Source organism: Bos indicus x Bos taurus, chromosome 10 (genome assembly GCF_003369695.1).
Source record: "Bos indicus x Bos taurus breed Angus x Brahman F1 hybrid chromosome 10, Bos_hybrid_MaternalHap_v2.0, whole genome shotgun sequence".
Taxonomy (NCBI): Eukaryota; Metazoa; Chordata; class Mammalia; order Artiodactyla; family Bovidae; genus Bos; species Bos indicus x Bos taurus.
This window is the reverse complement of record NC_040085.1, coordinates 22,267,743-22,290,722: the sequence shown is the minus strand read 5'-3', so window position 1 is coordinate 22,290,722 and position 22,980 is coordinate 22,267,743. Positions and strand designations below refer to the sequence as shown.

Sequence of the window (22,980 nt, the reverse complement as noted above, 5' to 3'; positions counted from 1 at the left end):
GTGAAAAGTGAAAGTGAAGTCGCTCAGTTGTGTCCCACTCTTCGCGACCCCATGGACTGCAGCCTACCAGGCTCCTCCATCCATGGGATTTTCCAGGCAAGAGTACTGGAGTGGGGTGCCATTGCCTTCTCCCTAATTATGATATAGGCATATAATTAAATATAAAACCCAATCACTAGGAAGAATGTTGGAGATTAGTGATGTTAAAAAAACAGGACTTCCCTGCTGGTCCAGTGGTTAGGAGTCAAACTGCTAGTTGGGGTTGGGGGGACACAGATTCCATCCCTGATTAGAGAAGATCTCACATGCCAAGGAGCAACGAGGCCCCTGCACAACTACTGAGCACATTCCCAGCAGCTACTGAAGACAGCTGGGCCCTAGAGTTCCTCCTGCACAAGAGAAGCCACTGCAGTGAGAAGCCAGAGCACTATCCCTGTTCCTCATAACAGAAAGCCCACATGCAGCAACAAAGACCTAGCACAGGCAAAAATAAAATTTAAAATAAAAAACATGGAATGCATTTGTGGCAAGCACTCCGTTTAAACTCAGAACAAGCCTTGAAAGCAGGTACGCATGAAAAGGTTTGAAAACAAAGAATCTGACTTGCCCCAAAGTCACACAGTTAAGTAGGGAAGCCAGGACTCAAAGGGAAACTGAATCCCGAGCCCAAGAGTCTTAAAACGCCCACAGGCCTCCCAGGTTTTGTGCAGGGCAGGGATAGAACTATCTACGACGCATTGTTACTGTGAGAATTAAAGAATATAATAAACACAAAGCTCCTGGAATACGGTGGACATTCAACACTCAGAAGCCACTAAATAACTCGCTCAAAGTCACACAATGTGTGGCTTCACCACGCATATAAACAGTTTATATGGATACAAACAGAGATTTGAACTTGTGTTCCCAAGAAGGCGTAAAAGTTGCAGAAGCCCTTGCCTTCAATGCTTCCCTGGTAGCTCAGCTAGTAAAGTATCTGCCTGCGATGCAAGAGACCCCGGTTCGATTCCTGGGTCGGGAAGATCCGCTGGAGAACGGCTAGGCTACCCACCCCACTATTCTTGGGCTTCCCTGGTTACTCAGCTGGTAAAGAATCCGCCCACAATGCGGGAGACCTGAGTTCCATCCCTGGGTTGGGAAGCATTCCCTGGAGAAAGTAAAGGCTACCCAGTCCAGTATTCTGGCCTGGAGAATTCAATAGGTCGCAAAGGGTTGGACACGACTGAGCGACTTTCACTTCACTTTCTTGGCTTCAACCTCTAACGCAGAGTCAGTATAGACTTTCCTCTGTCCCATAAACTGCACCTCAGAGGTCCAGGAACACCCAACACCTAAAAGTTCTCTTCGGAGAGAAAAGAAAGCGCAACAGTCCCTTTAGCACCAAGCTCAAGCACAAATTGGCCACGGGACAATTTCCGGGGCGGAAGTGACGTCTATAGTTGCGCGCCGGAAATGGACTTACAGAGCGAGCCCAAGAAGTCGCCGAGGTCTTTGGGCTTGGGATCCGGCTACGCTTTGGTCCAGAGCTTTGCCGCATTGGTAGGCGGCTGTCGCCATGACTGCCCAAGGGAGCCTGGTGGCTAACCGAGGCCGGCGCTTCAAGTGGGCGATTGAGCTGAGCGGACCTGGAGGAGGCAGCAGGTGAAGTGCTGGGCAAAGCTCGATATCAGAGCTTTCACTGTAGAACTACCCCAAAGGAATAGGACCTGAGCCCTCAGGTACAACTCTCTTAAAAAGACGACTTCTGGGGAGCTGATGGCTTCTCTGCCGTGGAGATTTCTGTGTCCAAAGGATGCTTATTTCATCCTTCCCCGTAGGCCAGGATCTGACGAAACCACGGGAGGGCTTGGTCTAATATAGGTAGATGCATCTGAGGATCTTTATTCCTATGATGAGAACAGGAAATGCGGGATATGAAGTGTGGGAGGCTACAGCCTTAGTTTTTTTTGGTTTGGTCTGTAGGGGCCGAAGTGACCGGGGCGGTGGCCAGGGAGACTCGCTGTACCCAGTTGGTTACTTGGACAAGCAAGTGCCTGATACCAGCGTTCAAGAGACAGATCGGATCCTAGTGGAGAAGGTACAGAGGTATAGATGTAACCATAGTCCTTGAGCCAGTTCTGAGCTACACACCTACCTCTTCTTCCAGGCAGCACATGGATATCTTACTGAAGATGGCCCTTATCCCGAATATTTGGTAGCTAAACTGCTTAAGTGTTACATTAGTTGACCGTATCAGCTCCAAAAGTGCTAATTGGGAAAATAAAAGACGGTTGAACATAAGGTATAATAAAAGTAGGTTGAAAATTATCTATAGGGGCAGCGCATTCCAGTTGAAGTCCCTTTTCTACTCTGATACCCTTATACCACTCATCCAATCTGTCAGAGTAGGCTGTTGGTTCAAATAGATTGAAAATCTTATTTCTTTTTGCTTTAATCGATCATCCTGGTCTAAGTCATTCCATCTCCTACCACTTTGCCTTTTGTTCACTCCTGTCCCCAGAATGACCTCCTTGGTGCTTCTTAAATATGCCAGGCAACCTATTTCAGGCTTTTTGTACTTGTTCTTCCCTTTTCCCCCAGATTCCTTTATGACTTGCTGTCTCATCTCCTTTATGTTTCTCAGATGTTACTTTTGTGGTGAAGTCTACCCTCATGCCATTCCCTGTCTTATTTTCTTATATTTCTCCATATCATTCATATATTTTATTATCTCTTTTTTCCCATTGTTGTAAGCTCTATGAGAGCAAGATGTTTGTCTCCCAAGTGACTGCAACAGTGCCTGGCACTTTTTTCCCTCTCAGCCTTAATACTGCTTTTCAAAAAACCCCTTTGGCTTTCTTGATGTTGAGCAAATTTCATTAGTTTCTGCTCTCATTTTGATTTCCTTCCTTTCCATTTCCTTGGGTCTCTAATTTTTTATTCTTCGATTTCTTGAAATGCTTGGATACTACTTTTAGTCTTCTAATATGTATTTAAAGGTGTAAATTTCTCAAAGCTCTGGGTCTTACAGTTTTGATATATGGTATTTTTGTTATCAGTTAATACTTATTTTTCCATTGACATTTCTACTTTGATTAGTGGATCATTTAGAGCACATTTGTTCATTCTAAGACATAGGAAAAAATTTCTAGTTATCTTTTTGTTACTGATTTCTAGCTCAATTACATTATAACCAAATAATATGCTTTGTATGATTTGAGAGTTACTGACATGTTCTCCATGGCTCAGTTGTCAGTTTTTGTAGATGTCCCATCTGTGTTTGAAAAGAATGTAAATTCTGTATGTTAGGTGGTGTTGTATGTCAGTTGGGTTAATAATGTCATTCACATCTTACATATCTTGATTTGTCTGTTCTATTAGTAAATGTGGTGTGCTGATATACCATTATGTGGATTTTATCTAGTTCTTCAGTTGTAGATGGGACAATGATAGGTGCAGAAGTATAAGAACAAAAGTAGGGAAGTCTCTTCTTTACCTAAAGTCATGGGGGAAAAATGGTATCTGGAAAACCCATAGGGAAACACATAAAATAGTGAAGAAGCCTTATTTCAGTAGACGAGCAAGGTTCCTGTGGCAAAGTTGAGAGAATGGCAGAGGTGGTGGAATTGAGGAGTTAGCTGAGAAGCACAGAACTGGGAATTGTGTTCATTTGACTTTAACGTCAGTGATATGATAAATGTGGAACTAAGGATAGTAATCAGTGGTTAAAACTGTGTTTGTTTTAGCGCTGCTGGGACATTGCCTTGGGTCCCCTGAAACAGATTCCTATGAACCTCTTCATCATGTACATGGCAGGCAATACTATCTCCATCTTCCCTACTATGATGGTGTGTATGATGGCTTGGCGACCCATTCAGGCACTTATGGCCATTTCAGCCAGTAAGTATTTTTTTTTGCCAGTAAATATTCTTGAAATAATAATCCACCCTAACTGAGCTTTCAGAATCACAGGCAAACTCTTTGGCAAAACCCACTGTAAATCTTTGGCACAGCTTGCTCTTGGCTAGTTGCAGTGCAGGGTGGTGATGGCAGTGGTGGTGGCATGAGGGGAAAATGGTGCTTGTGGGTTTTTGTTCACCTTTAATGGTTCTATTGCTATCTTAGTATGGGGCTGTTTGTATTATTTATATTAATATATGGCCTGATTCATACTGAAGAAAAAGTTGTTTTGGTTTTTGACACTTTCTGTTACCCCAACAGCTTTCAAGATGCTAGAAAGTTCAAGCCAGAAGTTTCTTCAGGGTTTGGTGTATCTCATTGGGAACCTTATGGGTTTGGCATTGGCTGTTTATAAGTGCCAGTCAATGGGACTGTTGCCTACACATGCATCAGACTGGTTAGCCTTCATTGAACCCCCTGAGGTAAGGCAAAAGGAAAGTTAAATTTGGAGCAGCTCTAATGTACAGTAAATAGCTGACCCATTTGATGGTGGGGGATCACAGTTGGTATTAGAGCTCATTTCTTAAATAAGATCCATTAGGAATTTGAGAGTTGTTATTCTTAAAAGATAAAGTAAAATAGAGCTTGTGATTAAAGTAGTAAGTACTCAATTTAGGAAGTTATTTCAACACTCACCATTAACCTATTTACTTTTTCGTTTCTCAGAGGATGGAGTTCAGTGGAGGAGGACTGCTTTTGTGAACTTAAGAAAGAAGCACCTGGTACCTATATATCTGGATTCTTTATGCCCAGTGGCTCCTTCTCAGCTTATTAACCCTTAACATTATCTCCTGCTGAAAAGAACCAAAAGCTCTTTTTTCCATGGTGAAAGACAATGTATGTATCACTACAAACACACAAAAACTATACCACAACTCTTGACTGAAAATAAGGTAGAAAACTTTATTTATGTTTCCAGTATAGAGCAAAACAACAAATAAAACCATGACTATGTAAACAAAAGAATGGTTGTTGTTAAATCAAGAACCACAGCAGCATCTCCTTTTAATAAATTAAATGGTTGAGAACAATACTAAAAAAAAAGTTGCACAAGTTTTTCTTAAATCTATTCTTCTTAATATTTCACTTCTATTTAACACAAGCTGGGACATAAAAATTCCGTTGGAGATACTTGTGGAAGATGTGAATTCAGATCGTACATGATGAAAAGAAAAATAAACCAGACCAAAAAAGCGCATAAAATGCTTACAGTGTAATAACTACTTTAATATCCACAAAAATGGATTTTTAACACGTTTGGGGGAGTAAGGATTGGCAGGATTGCTGGGGCAACAGGAATCGGAGGCAACGGAAGATATAAAGTGGTGATGTTCCCCGCCGAGAGGAATTGGGAACCTGTCAAACAGATGCTGCGATTCAAACTTCAGTTTTAAGATAGCTATGCAACACAGAGGGCCAGCAATTAGAAAATGAATATTGTCATAACCTGCCCTGGTAAAGTCACAGCTAAGACTTAAAAGCTGGATCTCATTCAAAAAGCAGGAAGATGTCTTTCCTTTTTCTTTCTGCTTAAAACACATAGCCCCCTCCCCTAAGATGCATTCTCTTGTCAAGTTTTCAGTATTGCTTTATTTGCAGTGATTAAGAGACAAGACGCTTTGCAGACAACATAAGTGACTTGTAGACATGAAATGCTCTAGACAGAGATGAGTTTAAATCTGGCCCAAGAACCGCTTCCCCATGTAACAGTGATTGTTTTAGGGGCGCAGTAGGGGCTATATTAGCAGCCACTAATTCCATTATCCCTTTAAAGGATTCTTACAGAGCTCCAGCCACAAAAGGCTCTTCTAAAAACTAACCTTATTTTCTGCCCACGTTTTTTCTATATGGAAAAGAATACATATACATGTATCACTTTGGCCAGAGGGTGTAAATATAAAGGAATTCCTGGGCAAGCTGACTTTAGAGCATGGGTCATTAATAGCTTGGGTCCTCGGGGGCTTGTTCTGCTACTGCCGGACTCAACTTAGCAATGGAGTGTTGCAATGGAAGTTGTAAACAATGCTTCTACCCTCTGCAGGAAGCAGCAGGAAAAAAAAAAAACAAAACTTACAACATGCTACCTGACTAAGCTTGGAGATTTAAAGAAGAGGAAAGGGAATAAATTAAAATAACTCAAATTTCTTAAGTCATATTGAAGGGTTTTTCTCCTCTGTCCATAAGGGTAAAAATAGTCTGCAGACTATGGAGCAAAGCAGCTTGCTCCATGTCCTACTGGTAATCAAAGACTGGCACTATTTATCATTCATAAAATGAATTTCAAAAGCAGCCATGAATACAGGCAAGATAGTTTCTTGAAATACCCTATCTATCCTGTAAAATAAATGAAGACTTCACATAAAATTACCACTCAGCCACACAGGGTAGCTTACCTATGCTTCAAAGTCAGATGTTTTGTGATCATTAAGTTAGCAAATTAGTGAAGTTTGCACAAGTATTTTCTTGACACATTTTGAGTTTTCTGAAAACAAAACATAGCAAAATTGGATAATTTTTTAGTTCAGATCCAAGTTTCTGCAGTCAGAATAAGGAATTGAAAAAAAAAAAAAAGCTCATACTTTGAGCACTGAGGCGCATGCCTCAGGTCTTCACTATGGCTTTGGGAGTAAGTCCACAGGTTTCTTAAAGAAGTTTCTTGAATCAGGCCATTGCCAGTTACACCACTTCAGTGAAGCAGGTAAGAAGAATAGCAGCAGCTCAGTAACTTTGGCACTATGGAAGGAGTATGGCTCTAAACTTCAAATTCCACTGCTGGATTCCCCCTTTGAAGGACAGTCCAAAGGTTTAGGGAAGGATTTTTGCCAGTCTTCCTAGCGTTTGTTACTATGATTTTTGATCTGTGCCTATAATCCAGAGGACATAAAAGGGAGAAGGAAAGGAGAATCTGTTGGTCAATATGCATTATCATCTATATTTCCTGGATAACAGCTTATGTATTTTGCCTATATCACATAGGTAACTACAGACTGTATTTATCCAGATCTTGATAGATAACTTTTGGAGTTCCCTTTGTTTGTCCATTTGAAAAGAACCTGAAAGAATTTTTACTCAGCCTTCTAAAGAACAATTTCCATGGTAACAGTGCCTGTATTACAATCCTAACCACAGAATGGGTTTTGAAAAACAGCCGAAATATATAATATAGTATGTGTACCTAAACATATTTTGGGGGAATCTTGTTTCGGAGGAAGTAGAGGCTGCAGTTTCATGTTTCAGTTTTTACATATTAGTACCCTAATATAAAATTAAGAGTCCCAGAGAGCAGTGGATACACTGATGAAAATTTTCATCTTGGCCTGCCAGTTACCTACACAAAGATGTAAGACCCCCATGTACTTGGCCATGAATTCCTTAGTATGATGAGGCTGTCTCTGGCTGTTACCCCTATGGTGCCATCTTGAATCATGACTTCTAAGACTCATCTTTAATTTCAGATGTGTACTTGTGTATTTGCCTTTTGACTTCAGTTGACTTTCTAGCATCTCTTTTACCAATTTATTTTATTGGTTTAGTTTGTTCATCCTAAATTGCCTTCATCTGGAACAGGCATGGCTTGCAGGCCTTGAGCAGTGTTCTGATGTTGAGGGAAGATCTACTTCTTTAAGGACAGCAGGTCATATGGTAGCGAAGAACAGATCGGTTTGTACTTTCTTGCACAAGGACTTGAGGCTCAGCTCATTAAGAGTTCAGTGTGATGTATACAGAATGCAGGTCTCTAGTTGATGGGAGTGGTAATGAAGAGCTGGCACTTCCATGGAGGATAGAATCCTTTTCAGAAGGTGAGGCCAAGCAGAGCCATTCAGGAGTAGATTATGAATAAATGGTGATCACTTCACTGCCACCACCTCGGACAAGAAGGACTCGCTCTAGTCCTTCAGTGAGTACTTCCAGGAACTCCATGTCTTCAGAAATTGTCAAGGAGACAACTAAGTAGGAAAAGAGCATTCTTACAACCTGGCATCATGATAATCTGAGTTTATCTGACTACAAAGCTGAAAAATCAACAGGCTTAATTATTATATAGTCAGAACTGGAGAAGTCTGAACTCTGGATTCAATTCAGTTCTGTGAAGTAATCTGGGGATCTAGTCTCTTGGCATAAATAATATTAATGCAAAACTATTTCCCACTGGTTAGACTTTTCTAACTTATTTTAAAATGGGGGGAACCCACAAGTAATGTGTTACCAGTACACAGTAAATAAGCCAAAAAGTAGAAAAAGCCACAACAGGGTAGACTGTAAGATTCCAAGACAGAATCCAAGTAATTTCCAAGTGCAGCCCCTAGAGTTACATTTTTTCCCTGCCACTTCTTTTTTCTGTTTCACTGAAATACAGAGGATTTACTCTTTGTTTGCTTTTAACCTCTTTTCCTTAATGGTACTTGTAGAAATGGACCAGTCTTTGCTATTTCAGTGCTGAAGGGGCCCATAAAAACAGTCCTGGAATTAGAGTATGAGGACGAACCCTTGTCTTTTCCCCTCAGTTAGAGGAAGTTCCCCTTTAACTTCCTCCAAGAGAGACTTTGTGAAGTGGGAAGAGCCTGGAAAGGGGAAAGGATATGGTGTTCCATCTCTAGGATGATCAGAAATGGTTCTATATACTGAACATTAAAAGTCATTGTGCAGATATACCACCTAAAAAATCTGTTTAGGGTTTTGAGAGAATATTACATCCAACTCCCCCAAAGAAGCATAGTATCACTACTTAGTAAGGATCCTTGCCTGAGACTTTTAACAGTCTTCCCTTCTCAAGAGGGGAAGTCATAGACAGTGACCTTTATAGTTACTCAGTGTCTCATCTAAAACACATTTAGATTTTCCCTACCAGCAATTCTGTCAGAAAGGATACAGTTTTCGTCACCCTCAGGGTTTCGGGGTGGCCCTGGCATATTCAACAAAACCAGCTTTGCTTCATGGGACTTGTTAACTATAACCTCATTGAGCTTCACTGCTGTATGCATCCGCCTCACATTGGACTGGTCCCTGGAAGGGGAGGGCGAGGGGTTAGAAACAGAAGTGGGTTATGGCAAAGAGAAAACTAAGGCATATCGTCAACTCTAAAAAACTTGAGATATTAAGAGGTTTTTTGCTGAGAGTATGAGTAATATAATGAACAAATGATTGCCTTAAAATATTGATATCATGGGTTTTCTCATTCTGTGTGTGCTTGTTTTATACCAGGAACACAGTATGGGCAGGAAGAAAGATGGTTTGTGTACAGTATTAATTGGTGGCTGGTATGCATAGGCCAATAACAGAAAGATGGCTGGCTCTGGGTGAAATGAAGACTAGATTCCATCCTGTGTACCCAGGCAAAGTCGCATCTGTGGCACTAACGGGAATACTACGTTAGGTTTGAGTTGGAAACTTACGGACGCATGTTAAGCAGGTCCTGGAACCCTTCCATTGACTTGGCCTTTTGTCCCCGAGACGCCATATACTTGTCTTTCGTCCACGTCATGTGCACCTTCTCCTGATAAGTCTCTGTCTCGTCATCCTCGTCAGAGCCGATGCTGGTCAGTCGTAGCATTGAGTTCCGATCTTTCACCAGCTGTGCCTGGGGGAGGCCCAACACAACTATGATACTATACCTGTTTTCTCTCATGCATCATCTTTAATTATTTTAAAATGTGGCTACTGTAGAGTAACTAATAAAGCAAGTAAGGAAGAATCTGTCATGCTGTGAGAATACCATCATCCCTCTCAGTGAAAGACCTCCCAGGCCAGGATGAGGCCGACGTGGCAGCCTCACCTCTCGGTCTCGCTCCGTCTTGGACAGGCGCATGTGCCGCAGCATCTGTGACCTCTGCTCCATCATCAGGGTGCGCTCGTAAGTGTATGCGGATATGTCACTGTCATGCTGCCATACAGACCACACAGATAAGCACAATAAGCTTCAAGGAATGAGCAATAAGCACAAAGGAACAAGAAACACATACTTTCACTTCCACTCACTAAACAAGAGCAACTATCACCGTATCAACCTAGTTTTCAGTTTTTGTTCAGTCATTGAGCTACGTAAAACAATGCTGTGGCCTGTAGATCAAATCCAGAGCTCTGACTCTTTCCCACAATCTAACCATTACATATGTGTTTCCTTGAAACACAAAACACAAAATCCTGTTATTTTAATACTGCCAGGTTATTAAAAAAAAAAAAACCTATGTGTGACTTTAGCTTGAATATATGAATAGAAACTTAATGAAACTGTATTAAGACAAGAATCTGGCAGAAATAGAAGGACTATAATAAACAAGAAAGCAAAACTAAAAATCGCCACCAAATACACACCACATATGCACTACACTTATCTAAATCAATATACTGGAGTCTTGTTGGAACTAAGGGATTAATCCACATTTGCAGCGGAAGAAATTCCCAGACTAGAAGAGATTCTAGAATGACAGGGTGGGACATGGGGGAAGGGTAGCTTCTCTGATCTCAAACTCAGCTTTCTCACCATCTCTACCACTTCCACCTCTGCCTCAATGCGAAGGTGATACAAGAAGGTGGCCAGGTCCTTCTTCATCTGAATACTGTTGTCTTCTAGCTGGGCTACTGTGAAGATCCGTATGCTGCATTTTCGCCACACCTGAGAAAGTACCATATATACATGGGAAATTAAATGCAAAGAAGCAGAAAAAGAGTTACTCAGATGGCATTTTTGCCTAGAACAACCTTGAATAGTATCAAGGTATTTGTTCCTAGCTTCTTACTTGCTCTATTATTGTACCTGGGCAAAAGTTTGACTATGAACACATGAAATACAGTTTAAGAGAGTTCTTATTTAATAACAAGAAAAAAACTGGCAAAATGGAAAAGACAGCATGTGATACATTAATAGGGTGCTTTAGTCAGACAGCATACTAATGACACCCTGCAGACTCTACTATTTTTTTTTCCTCTGTGGCAAAAAAAGTTCATTGAGGAAGGAACAGAAAGAACAGAAAAAAACACCTCAAGGGAGAGGTGGGCCAAGTCAACAGACACTGGCTATATTTACTATTTTAAATCTCAGTCTTACCAAAGAATGAGCAGGACACACATACCCCTTAGGTTTCCAGCACTTTGCTCTTTTTTTTTTTTTTTAAACAGGACATGTTCACTTGTTAATGTTTTTTTCACAAGGGCTCATATGTAGCTTAATAAACTTGCTGAATTTCCCTTGGAGATGGTTAGATATCAACTACAAAGAAAACTATTTCTCATAAGGTTGAATCTGGGATCATGGAAGGCCAAGAACAATCTCCAACATTTCTAAGCCCCAACATTATAGAATTAAAGGAAAAAAACTGTCTAGTGAACCAACCAGGACAGAAGTTGACGGAGAGAGACTTTTTTTTTTAAAAAGGTGTCAAAATACCTTATGCTGTTTCAGTAGGAATGGTAATAGCATGAGCATCCCCCCATCATGTACAATCCACCACACATCAATGTTGCCCTCAGAAAACTGCTCCACATTGCTCGGAAAGAAGGAGATGTTTTTGGCCACCAGCAGGGCCAGATGGGCAGCAGTTGTCACTCGAACTGTGCCTAGAGAAAAAATAGAAACTTGGGATAAGCAGAGATGAATCCTCAGGCTTGCCTTGCTTCCTACCATGTCCGCAAAGAAAGGGTAATGCCCTTTTACAGTCTTTTGTTTACACAGTAGGTTATATCAAATCAAGTAACAAAATTTATTAATAAAAATCTGAATAGCCAACAGAATTAGACTGAGACCTATGATTTACATCACTAGGTGTATTCTGATTACTGTGTTTCTACAGCGGGGTATGTGAATTTGGGAGATTTTGATGCTGAAGAACACTTCCTCCAACTCCTGTTAGAATGTCAATGTGGGAGATCACACCTGGAAATATGACAATTTCAGAGATAATTCCAAACATAAGACTTGGCAAGATAAACAAGTGATGAACATTATGTGAGGCTGGAGGAGGTGAGTAGAATCAGTTATTACTACTAACAGTTATTTGCGCTCTGTCTGCTCAGTCACTCAGTCATGTCTGACTCTTTTTGACCCCACAGACAGTAGCCCACCAGGACCCTCTGTTCATGGAATTTTCCAGGCAAGAATACTGGAGTAAGTTGCCATTTTTTTCCTCCAGGGGATCTTTCCAACCCAACGATCGAACCTGAGTCTCTTGCATCTCCTGCACTAGCAGGTGGATTCTTTACCACTGTGCCTCCAGGGAAGCCCCTAGGTGCCCTTATAAGGCTACGTTTCAGCAATGACAGAATTTCTACTGTACAAGGCTGGAGAATGGGGTCAGAGTATATCCTCTATTTGGGCCCTCAAGATAGTACAAGAAGTGGTTTGTACCAATAAAAGTCTTCCAAGCTCGAGCATCTTCACTCTGGCGCCAGCCATTTGGCCATCCCATCACCACTGTGTTGTGCTTCATGCCCCCAAGGCCACACGACTGGATGAGGTGGGAAATGCCCTCCCTCAGTTTGGCGGCCACCACCAGCTGTGAGAACCCTTTCACCTTCTCTGCCTCCATTAAATGCTTTATGGTCTGAAAGAGAGAACCAGAACCTCAAAATTAGATTACTTTATCCCGGGTCTTTTAACTTCTTACTTCTTCTCCATAGTATATTCCCCTCCTCTTTCCAAACTCTGTATAAGGTCGTATCTTGTACAGAACAATTAAAAAAGTTTAATTTATCCCAATGAAATTTTATTATCCTTTGCCTTTTCACTTTCTGGGTGCTTACTACATACATAGATAGTTGTCTACATGTAGATACTCTACATTTCCCTCCCTTCTGCTTTTCTTTCTAACATACCAAACAAATTGAGAACAGAGATCTTCACAAAGTGAATATTCGGTATTCCTTAATGGCCCAGGGTTAGTGTGAACATAATCTTCCTTCCTCAGTGTCAGTCTTGCTCTGACTCCTTTACTAGAAATTCAATATGATGATTCAGTTTCATCATATTGATTCAAATTCAATCAATATGATTCAGATTCAGTTTCACTTCAGAATTATCTCCGGTATGTTTTATTTCCTTGTTTCTCCTATTTCCGCATTCTTTTTGATATTTTAATGGTGATTATTAATGACACTTGTATTTCTTTTACTTCACTCTCTTGGTGGAATGGTGAAGGGAATAACGATATGGAAAATGGATATGATTTTCCCAAAGGCACAGATTAAGTCAGGGTGTATCTAGATTAATCAGTGTCTCTTGATTTCCAATACTGTGCTTTTAATTTATTTTTATGATCATTCTGGACTAATGTTTCTTCAGCACTTCTAGTTTTAGTGTTTCAAAGCTAAACATTTCATTTCATTCCAAAATGAAACCCAGTAAATTAAAAAAAAATTTTTATTACATTTACTTGTTTGTTTACGCTGCGCTGGTAAATTTTCACTGCGGCACTCAGACTTCTCTAGTTGTGGCATGTGGGTCTAGTTCAATGACCAGGGATTGAAACCTGCCCCTCTGCACTGGAAGCATGGGATATAAGCTACTTGACCACCAGGGAAGTCCTTCAGTAAAAATTTTAAAATGCAATTGAAACTTCCCCAGGGTAGTTCTATCTATTGCTTATAATAAATATTAGAATGGAAACTACTTTCTTCTTCAGAAAGAACTTTAATTCCCATAAGCTAATCAGACTTAGCAAAAGAATCCTGGTTCTGCTACCATGTATTAAGATTAGTAAAGAGGAAGAAAATGTGCTCATTGCTCCTTGGTGTCACAACTAAATTGACAGGAATTATCACCATGGTTCAAGGGATGATTTATTTATGTGATTTTTCTCAGGGCCGAGTCAATGTCTGGAGTCTAGTGCTTAGCCTTGATAATCTTATAGTTTAGAAAGTTTTTGAATGGGAAGAATAAATTATTATCTTCTGGTTCACCTTATTATTTGGAGAATATGACCATACAAGTCAGCACAAGAAGGACACCTCCTAGGTTGCTCAGCAAAGGGATCAACTTAGAAATCTGAGGTCTTATGATTCAGCTGAACGAAACCATAAACTAAATTAAATTCTACTAGGTCATTAAGCCTTGACTGTTACCTGCTCAGCAGCTAACGCTTCACCATAGTTCTCCAGGAAGTTCCCGACGATGACAGAGCCCACAATTGTGAGACCCTTTCCTGCCTTAAGCTGTGAAGCAAAGGTGAGGAGACGAGGATGCTTGACGTGTAGGTCTTCATCTAGTTTCAGCAATACAAGTAACTGAGGCCTGCAAAGAGGTTGGCAGGGGGATGGTAAGATGAGAAAACACTTTGGGTCTGAGGAAAGAATGACAATCCTACCCTTTAATTTAGGAGATCTGAATAAAACATATAATTTGACAGAAGTAAGAGATTAGAGAAAATGATGAGGCTATATAGTCATTCTGAATTTTCCCAGTATTATTTCAAGTTGATCAGTCGTGAAGGAAGAATTAAAAGGGTAGAAGTCTAGATCATACATAACTAAAAGGTCACAGAGATCAAGGATTTAGAATCAGTCAAAACAGGTTCATTACACGAATTCCTTGGGTCACACAATTTCCTTATGCTGTAATCAATGAAGTACACAATTCTGTGTGCCAATTCTGTTGATTTTTTTTTACCTCCAGTTTTTAGTGTGTGGTGGTCCTTCCTCCAGCCTAAGCAAAGCAAATCGGGCTGCACTGAGGGACAGCCCGCGGATACCATCACCCCATTCTTTCTCAGCTCTGAGAGAAAGGGGCGAAAACAGCAGAGACAGATTTAAAATCTAGCAAGTACAATTTCAAAAACTAAAGTTTACTTTATTTAAAAGTAACATACACACAAAGTAGATTAAAACTTGTATTAGCTATTTATATGATGCTCACTACTAACACAATGAACCCACTGTATGCAGATCAACACTATCCTCCATCAACACACTGAACTGTACAACAGTTCAGAATAAAGGCTGAGAGGGTCACTCACTTGTCCTGCGATGTAACTGCTGAAAAGCAAGAATGCTAAATAGCAATTTGGATTAGGAAATTACTACAGATCCAAAGTTCAAATTATTTCAAAAATAATGCACAGGAAGCAAAACTCAACATAATCTAAATCAGAGTGTTATTTATTCCTAATTTGGGCAAGCTGTTAATGAAGTTGTTACAAAGTTATTCAGGACTGATTTATTTTTCATCTCAGACACAATTCCTTGCCTGAAGAGATAAGCAAGAATATTTATATTTATTTAATACTAATCATTATTGGAAAAGACTCTGATGCTGGGAGGGACTGGGGGCAGGAGAAGGGGATGATAGGGGATGACATGGCTGGATGGCATCATCAACTCGATGGACATGAATTTGGGTAAACTCCAGGAGTTGCTGATGGACACGGAGGCCTGGCATGCTGCGATTCATGGGGTCGCAAAGAGCCGGACACGACTGAGTGACTGAACTGAACTGAATCATTATTATTTCAGTACCTCCTTTTATTTTTTCATTGATCCATATTTTCTCAATAGTTTCTCCTTATGATCAAAATTTAGGTACAGATGAATGAAGTTATCTGGATCCCTAATGTAATTTCACTGGTATGGCTCTAACCAAACTAGCCAGTTTCCATAGTTTTAGCATCAATGAAGACTGTATCGAGACTCACCCTTGGTACTCGATGTATTTGTAGATCATACCAGCTATTACCATAGCTACGATGGCATAATACCAGGAAGAAATGAACATCAGAGCCAGACAGATACTCATTCCCATGAAAGAGAGTGCCCTAGAAAATTAAAGACAAAAACAAATAAAAAATGTTTTTTTCTAAGCAGCTATAAGAGAAGCCTGTGATAGAGGTGCTTCTTAAACTGGTGAAAAATTATTTTTTAAAACTCCAATATGTTGTAGACAGAAGCTCTGTAAAACACAGTAAAATTGAATTACTAGAAAAAAAATGTTATGTTTGGAGGCCGTGCCAATGTCAAATTGGTATAAAAGTTTCTAAACATCTTTTCCCATGTGTGTGGTGGGGGGCGAGGGGAGCACCGTGCCATGAGGCATGCAGGACCTTAGTTTCCCCAACCAGGGACTGACCCCATCCCCCTGCAGTGGAAACACATAGTCTTAACCACTGGACCACCAAGGAAGCCCTTTTTTCTTAGTTTTTATAGTTATCTTATCATGGATTGGCAACAATCAACGTATCTGCACTGAACCCCAAAGCATCCTTGAAAAGAAAGTGGAAGTGTTAGTTGCTCAGTCGTGTCTAACTCTGCAACCCCATGGTCTGGAGCCCACCAGACTCCTCCTTCAGGGAAGAATACTGGAGTGGGTTGCCATTCCCTTCTCCAGGAGATCTTCCCGGCCTAGGGATTGAAACCACGTCTCCCGCATTGCAGGCAGATTCTTTACTGTTCGAGCCATAGGGAAGCTCCTTAGTGCTGATGTTTCCCATTGCTGGAATAATACATAAATGAACCAGGATGCCACAAAAGCCATCTGCAGTTACGAGGACAATTAATACCTACATGGCAAAGCAGGGATGGGACATGCAGTCAGAATTATTAACAACTCTATGATCTTTAGAAAAAAAGCATTTCATGTGAATATTTCTAAAAACTTTATGAAAATTTATTAGCATACCTGCAGAACCCACTGAAAAAAAATATGCCATTAGTTTCCTTACTTTACATAGGGAACTTGGAAGAAAATAATGAAATTCTTGTTTTGATTAAATAAATTAGACAACTACATTTACTGAAGTTGTACTGTGTAAAGAATGAACTAAGTTGTATGATAAATTTCAAAGAACAAACAGAGCAGTTGTTAATCTGGCGAAGATTAGATCCAATGAATGAAAATATAGGGTGTAAACAGAAAGAGGAAAAAACCAAAAGCAACTGGTAACACAAAAAAACGTTCATAATGAACTTTTAACTAACATTAAATCTAGAAAGAGGATTAATGGTATTAAGATCAGCTGATGATCTAAAATTGTGCCAGATAAAGGTCACATCACTACCCACCCCTGGTAAGTGAAGCTAGAAAGGGATCAAGGAAAAAGTCAGCAAAGAGGAATGTACAAACAAGTATATAATAGGACATATTAAAGAACTTCTAGCTATGAAAGAAAAGAAATGGGATGGTAGCTAAAAATGTGATAGTTCCTTTAAGGACTGAGATGTGAACACAACAGCAACAGCAGTAGCAACATTTCATTAAGAGCTTTACTACGTACCAGGCACTGTGCTAAGCACTTTAGATTATCTCAAAACAATCCTATGAGATAGATAATACGATTAGTCCCATTTTATTAATGAATAAAATGAAACTTTATGTGGTTATGATGAAAGCTACAAAGCTATGTAGCTTTGATGAAAGCTACAAAGCTAGGAAATAGTAGAGCTAAACTTGAACTTAGGCCATCTGATGCCATAGGCTCATACTCCTTTTTTAAAAAAAAAAAATACTTACTTGAATGTGTTCTTCTCTTTTTAAAAAAAATAATTTTATTTATTTATCTATTTATTTTTGGTTGTACTGGGTCTTCATTGATGCACAGGGCTTTTTCTCTGTTGTGCAGAGGCTTCTCATTGTGGTAGTTTCTCTTGTTGCGGATCACAGGCTCTGGGGCGCTCAGGCTTTACTAGTTGCTGGACGTGGGCTCTAGAGCACAGGCTCAAAAGTTGTGGTGCATGGGCCTTGTGGCTCCGCGGCATATGGGATCTTCCCACACCAGGGATCGAACCCATGCTCCTCTGCACTGGCAGATGGATTCTTTACCACTGAGCCACCAGAGACACAGCTCATACTCTTTAACTAAATAAAATTGTCATAAGGAAGAGAGTCTGAGAATGAACACTGAGGAAAACTGATGAAGACAAGAGGATAAATGGAAAGGAATGAAGCTCAGGGCTCAGCTAAGATGTAAACAGGCCATCCGATAAGCAAAAGGTAGGTTGTTTTAAACTGAGGAACACAGCAGCCTGGAAATATTTATTTCATAGTTTTGACCTTTATTCTCAATTGAGTATTATAAGCTATTATAAAACCATGTATTAAACTTATTTAACTAATCCAACAAAGAAGAAATGAGAGCCTGAACTATGTACTAAAAAACCACAGTAGGATGCTGGAAATTCATGTGAACACAGGAAGCTAAAAGAGACAGTATGAAACAAATGGCCAAGAAGAAAACTGGATTGAGAGTTTAGAATCTCCTAGTTTTCAAGTTCAATGATGAGTTCTCTCCAAATATGGGGAAGAAGAAAAAAAGCAGACTTACCAGTGGTAGTAGCGGAACCGGGGTCTCCAGTTGGGTGTTCGAAGCAATGTTTGCAAGGCACATGCCAAATTCACAAAGAGGTAACACATGAGAAAAAACCTGGCAGAATAAAAATGTATGAGGAATGATTATTATTGTAAAATAATTCTTCAAGGATTATTTTAAATAACTAGAGAGCTTCGCTGTATTTAAGCCTTTGTTCTAGCCCACTAGCCTTTGATTAAGAATAGAGTGTAGAAAAACTTCACCTCCCCACAGACTTGCTCAACCTTCTAAGTTCTCACGCAGTGAAAGACACTACCACTTTTTATCCAGTTACTCTTGGGATAATACTCAGTTTCCTCTTCACTACTCAACCTTAGTTCTAAATTCACTTATCAAGTCCCATGGATTCCCTCTATTTACAAAACTCTAAACTTTTTCCCTCTCCTTTCCACCTCTACTTCTATCAGCATAGTTCAGGCTCTCATTTGTTCTTTGTTGGATTAGTTAAATATGCTTCCAACTGGCACTGGAAACTTCCAACTTCCGGCTCAATTTTGGACTTCCCTGGTGGCTCAGACGGTAAAGCGTCTGCCTACAATGCCAGAGACCCGGGTTCAATCCCTGGGTTGGGAAGATCCCCTGGAGAAGGAAATGGCAACCCACTCCAGTTCTCGTGCCTGGAAAATCCCATGGACGGAGAAGCCTGGTAGGCTACAGTCCATGGGGTCGCAAAGAGTCAGACACGACTGAGTGACTTCACTTCACTTAACCTATCTTTTATACAGAATTAATCATTATGAAATAGAAATATGACCATTTTGTCCTCTAAGGATTATCCACTACTTTCAGGAAAAGTTCCAGGTCCTCTGTGATCCACTTCTGCTTACTTCCCTGCTCTGCACTTACCCTACCCACACCTTCCACTCTCAAAGTCAGACTTTCACTTCTCTGAATGCACTGCACTATTTCATCTCTTGATTCCTTCACACACATTCCCTGCCTGGAATTTCTTTCACCCCTTCACTTCATGATGTAAGCATCACTTCCTCCAGAAAACCTTTCCTGATTCTCAGTACAGAGGTGGACCACTGTAGAGCTCATAGAGCATGCAGTGTTCACCCTGACCACAGTATTCATCATACTAGACAAGCATCACTGGTTTCTTTATCTACCATCAGTTCTCTAAGGTTGTGTCTTAGTCATCTTATGCTTATCCTCAGCACACTGAAAATAACCTAGAGGGCCAGAAAATAAGCTAAGCTTTAATGAAAGTTTTCCCCCTCAAATTATCATAGTATCTGTTTTTTGTAGAAAAGTATAGAAACAAAAAAAAATAGGGAGAAAATTCACAATCATAACTGCTAACATTTAGCACTCCTTGCATATTTTACTCTGTTTATTATGTTTTTAAAAACATAGATGAGACCACACTGCGTTTTTTTTTTTTTTCCTAGTCACACTGCGTAGCTTGTAGGATTTCAGTTCCCTGACCAGGGACTGGATCCGTGCCCTTGGCAGTGAAAGCATGGAGTCCTAACCACTGGACCACCAGGGAATTCCCATGAACCTAGACATCACATATGCAACAACAAATGAAGAGAATAACTGGCTCTTACATGGAAAGAATTGGAGCCACGAGATCCAGGGAGGCAATAAGGATTCCCAGTTCTGCAATGGCAGCAGTCAGAAGTAAAGCCCAGGTAGGTTCCCCATTGGCTTTGCTGTGACCAAAAACCTGTGCATAGAAGTGAAGTATCAGACAGATGAGTGTAGGAAATGTTTGAGTCCATGCTCCCTTATTCCTCTATGCTATAGTTTCAGAGATCTTTAAGATAACAGCATTACAACTGTGGTAGCTTTTAAATACCTTTATTCCACTAACATATAAACTCATACCAGAGATTTAGAGGGCTATACAGAGTCTTGTGCTAAAACCCATCTTCATATTATATGGTCCAATAATTTCTAAGCCTATGAAGATCAGTTTCTCCTAAAACTGGGAGAAAAAAGGAAGAGGGCATAGAATAGGGTCACTCACCCTCAGAAAGGGTATAATGTTATCCTTGGCTATAGCCTGTAGCAGCCTCGGTGCTCCTGTGAGACTCTGAAGTCCAGCCCCACATGTGGAGAAGAAGGAGCCAATAACAATCACCCACGGGGATGGCCAAGATAAGGTTCCTACCACCAGATTACCTTTCACAGCATCTCCAAACCTGGGAGAGAAATCAGAGTGGGGACGTTTAACCTGGAAATAACTTTAGATGAAAATGCTAGATAGACATTCACTCAATTTTTTCTATTTATAATTTTTTATGCTCACAGATGAGAAAGGAAAAATACTAGTAGCCTGTATGAAGGAAATGAAGAAAGTACGTTTCCAGCTTTTATTCAGAATGCCAATCGGACACCCTTATGTCTCATAGAGAAAACAGAAACTTAAAAAATTTTTTTAATTTTTGTTATTTGCCCTCTTTTACTTTTAGTCAGTTTTCCAACAGCTCTTATTGTACAGGAAAATCCTCAATATTCAGACAAATTCACTGCTTTATTGAGGAATACTTGCTGCATCATATACAACAACATACTGGCCTCTCTTTTGGGGACCTATATATATGTACTTTCTATTGTTACTTTTGATACACATCTCAGGTGGGTTTTGAGTTTATAACTGTCTTGGTGCTGTATGGGATGATCAGACATAATGGAAGATAGATAGGTGGCTGTAAAAGAAATCAATTACTCACTTGTCTCTGAGGACAACACCTTCAATACATGCACCAAAAAGGACAACGTTGCTTAAATCTAAGACACTGAGAGTCAAGGAAACTGCCATTCACCCTCTAAGATGAACATAAACACTCAGGATATTTCTACCAGTAAAATGAGTGGCTAATTCACTAATCTCATAAATTCTTTCTTGAGTTTTAGAGATGAGGTAGGTAGATTATCTGGGTTTCCCTTGTGGCTTAGCTGGTAAAGAATCCGCCTGCAATGCGGGAGACCTGGGTTTGACCCCTGGATTGGGAAGATCCCCTGGAGAAGGGAAAGGCTACCCACTCCAGTATTCTGGCCTGGAGAGTTCCATGGACTAAGTCCATGAGGTCACAAAGAGTCAGACATGATGGAGCAACTTTCACAGGTAGATTATCTGGTGTGAAGTGAGGGGGTAGAAAGCAGATATCTTTATTACCAGGATAAAAATACTGATCACCCTTGTTCTATGGCTGTTCCTATAACTAAAACTCAAACTGGATCCAGCAAAAGGATACAGACAAAGGAGGTGGTCAGGATGGCGAGGATAGTGCCAATGGGAATGGACTTTTGAGCATCTTTCAGATCCCCAGATCTGTTTGATCCTGCCATGATGCCTTTAAAAAAGGAAAAAAAGAACAAGTTAACTTCTTTAGTTCCTAGACATTGATATTTGAACTGCTATCAAAGACTAGAGGAAAATCTAGGAATCCCGAGAATATAGCTTTGTCTCCTAAGAAAAACCCCTTCCCTGGTCTCATCACCCATAATACAGACAACAGCCCATGTGCTTACCTGTGACAGAGGGAAAGAAGATGCCCACCAGAAGAGTGAAAGAGGTGGTGATGTCCACAAGGACATACTCATGGTTTAAGCTGCCTAAGACTTCGGAAGATTTGGCTGAGGGCTTCTCAATGATCTCTCCCTTTGGTAGATAATTACTCCAAAGATTCTCTGCAGGGGGATCAAGGGGTATATAAGCAGTAGCAGTACAGAAAGGACACAACTGGATAATTTTCTAGCCAACAGTATTCTAAATCAGATCTGTCATTTATATGGTTTTTAAGGGTATGTTTGCTTCTACAGAGCACAGATATATGCACATACATAAAGTACACAAAAATAAAAACCTAATGCCCTTTCCCATCTGGTTCAGATGTAGTTTGACAAATACTTTGGTATGTACAAATACACTTGCGTTTACCAATGCAAATTAGCAAAAGTTAAGCAGACTAAGCTGAACGCCCTTACAAAGTTTATTTTTTTTTTTAAATTAGGTATCAATGCTAACACCTTAGTGTAAACTTGCTTACATGCAAAGATATTTGTGGACCAGACAGTTAAGACAGAAATCACTTAAGGAAAGAATTTCAAAAATTTAGATGAGTCAGGAAAACACATGTGGGTTTGATGACATTAAAGTAATTCTAGCTGTGGCTGTTGGAAAAACTGACAACTTTACAATGTGTTAACACACAGAATACTTTATTATCTTAAGTTTAAAAGTAATTTCTTCAGCTCTGCTTTCAAGAGCAGTAAATTTTAGCAGACAACGCTACAAAGATGTCCTGAAAAAGGATAAATTCATTAACAGAAAAGCAGAAAGATGTTGAATTGAGTTGTATGCTGAATTTAAGAAGGGAAGTGGTACTGTGGCAGTGAGTGTTGATGGATAATAGAAGAGTAAGAAACGTGTCCCCAAACCTCCTAACTCACCTGTAATGACACCGCTAGCCAATCCAGGGATGCCCTGGATCGAAGTGACATTATTGTGAACAAAGTACTCATCGCAAGTGGCGTTGAAAAACTGACTTGAGTTACAGAAGAAGCCCCACAGCTTTGACGGCACTGTCATGTTGTTAACTTCCTTGGTCTTTGAGCAAACGTCAATATGTCTTGATGAAAGGGTGCGGTTGCCCAGCATGCAGACCCTAAGTGAAAAAGAACAGGAAGAAAACTGAAGCCGAGGAAAAACTATTTTAAAAAAGAAAATAGTTTAGAAATAAGTTAGTATATATATGCTTGCAAAGGAAAAAAAAAATCTCATCTCGAAGAGTTTTTACTG

At 40.1% G+C, this 22,980-nt stretch overlaps 2 protein-coding genes across 8 annotated transcripts in view; one reads left to right on the top strand and one right to left on the bottom strand.

The window, feature by feature from the left end:
• The first annotated feature begins 1,430 nt into the window (after nt 1–1,430).
• On the top strand, nt 1,431–6,510 carry EMC4 (ER membrane protein complex subunit 4). Of its 4 annotated transcripts, none has more exons than XM_027553448.1 (5): nt 1,449–1,641; nt 1,963–2,077; nt 3,726–3,879; nt 4,201–4,361; nt 4,606–6,510. In XM_027553448.1, the coding sequence occupies exons 1-5, from the start codon at nt 1,556–1,558 to the stop codon at nt 4,639–4,641; spliced, it is 552 nt and encodes a 183-aa protein (XP_027409249.1). In that variant the 5' UTR covers nt 1,449–1,555; the 3' UTR covers nt 4,642–6,510. The 4 variants fall into 4 exon arrangements, with proteins under 4 accessions (XP_027409252.1, XP_027409249.1, XP_027409251.1 ...); XM_027553449.1 differs by lacking the exon at nt 1,449–1,641 and adding an exon at nt 1,702–1,718; XM_027553451.1 differs by lacking the exon at nt 4,201–4,361 and having other exon boundaries at nt 1,431–1,641.
• SLC12A6 (solute carrier family 12 member 6) overlaps nt 4,823–22,980 on the bottom strand; it is an 84,881-nt gene continuing 66,723 nt past the window's right edge. For all 4 annotated transcript variants that reach the window (XM_027553444.1, XM_027553445.1, XM_027553446.1 and 1 more), the window contains 17 exons: nt 22,632–22,846; nt 21,711–21,869; nt 21,434–21,532; nt 20,909–20,966; nt 20,203–20,377; nt 19,781–19,899; nt 18,180–18,278; nt 15,558–15,677; nt 14,537–14,641; nt 13,993–14,161; nt 12,281–12,476; nt 11,324–11,493; nt 10,421–10,552; nt 9,713–9,820; nt 9,333–9,517; nt 8,810–8,943; nt 4,823–7,862 (listed from right to left, as the gene is read on the bottom strand). In XM_027553444.1, coding sequence (XP_027409245.1) covers nt 7,771–7,862; nt 8,810–8,943; nt 9,333–9,517; nt 9,713–9,820; nt 10,421–10,552; nt 11,324–11,493; nt 12,281–12,476; nt 13,993–14,161; nt 14,537–14,641; nt 15,558–15,677; nt 18,180–18,278; nt 19,781–19,899; nt 20,203–20,377; nt 20,909–20,966; nt 21,434–21,532; nt 21,711–21,869; nt 22,632–22,846 — 2,335 coding nt within the window. In that variant the 3' untranslated portion in view covers nt 4,823–7,770. The remainder of the gene's footprint in view (nt 7,863–8,809; nt 8,944–9,332; nt 9,518–9,712; nt 9,821–10,420; nt 10,553–11,323; nt 11,494–12,280; nt 12,477–13,992; nt 14,162–14,536; nt 14,642–15,557; nt 15,678–18,179; nt 18,279–19,780; nt 19,900–20,202; nt 20,378–20,908; nt 20,967–21,433; nt 21,533–21,710; nt 21,870–22,631; nt 22,847–22,980) is intronic.

Coding starts and splice junctions, on each gene's coding strand:
- EMC4 (XM_027553448.1), top strand. CDS start 1,556: ATGACTGCCCAAGGGAGCCTGGTGGCTAACCGAGGCCGGCGCTTCAAG. Junction 2,078..3,725: donor ATCGGATCCTAGTGGAGAAG/GTACAGAGGTAT, acceptor TGTTTGTTTTAG/CGCTGCTGGGACATTGCCTT. Junction 4,362..4,605: donor CCTTCATTGAACCCCCTGAG/GTAAGGCAAAAG, acceptor TTCGTTTCTCAG/AGGATGGAGTTCAGTGGAGG.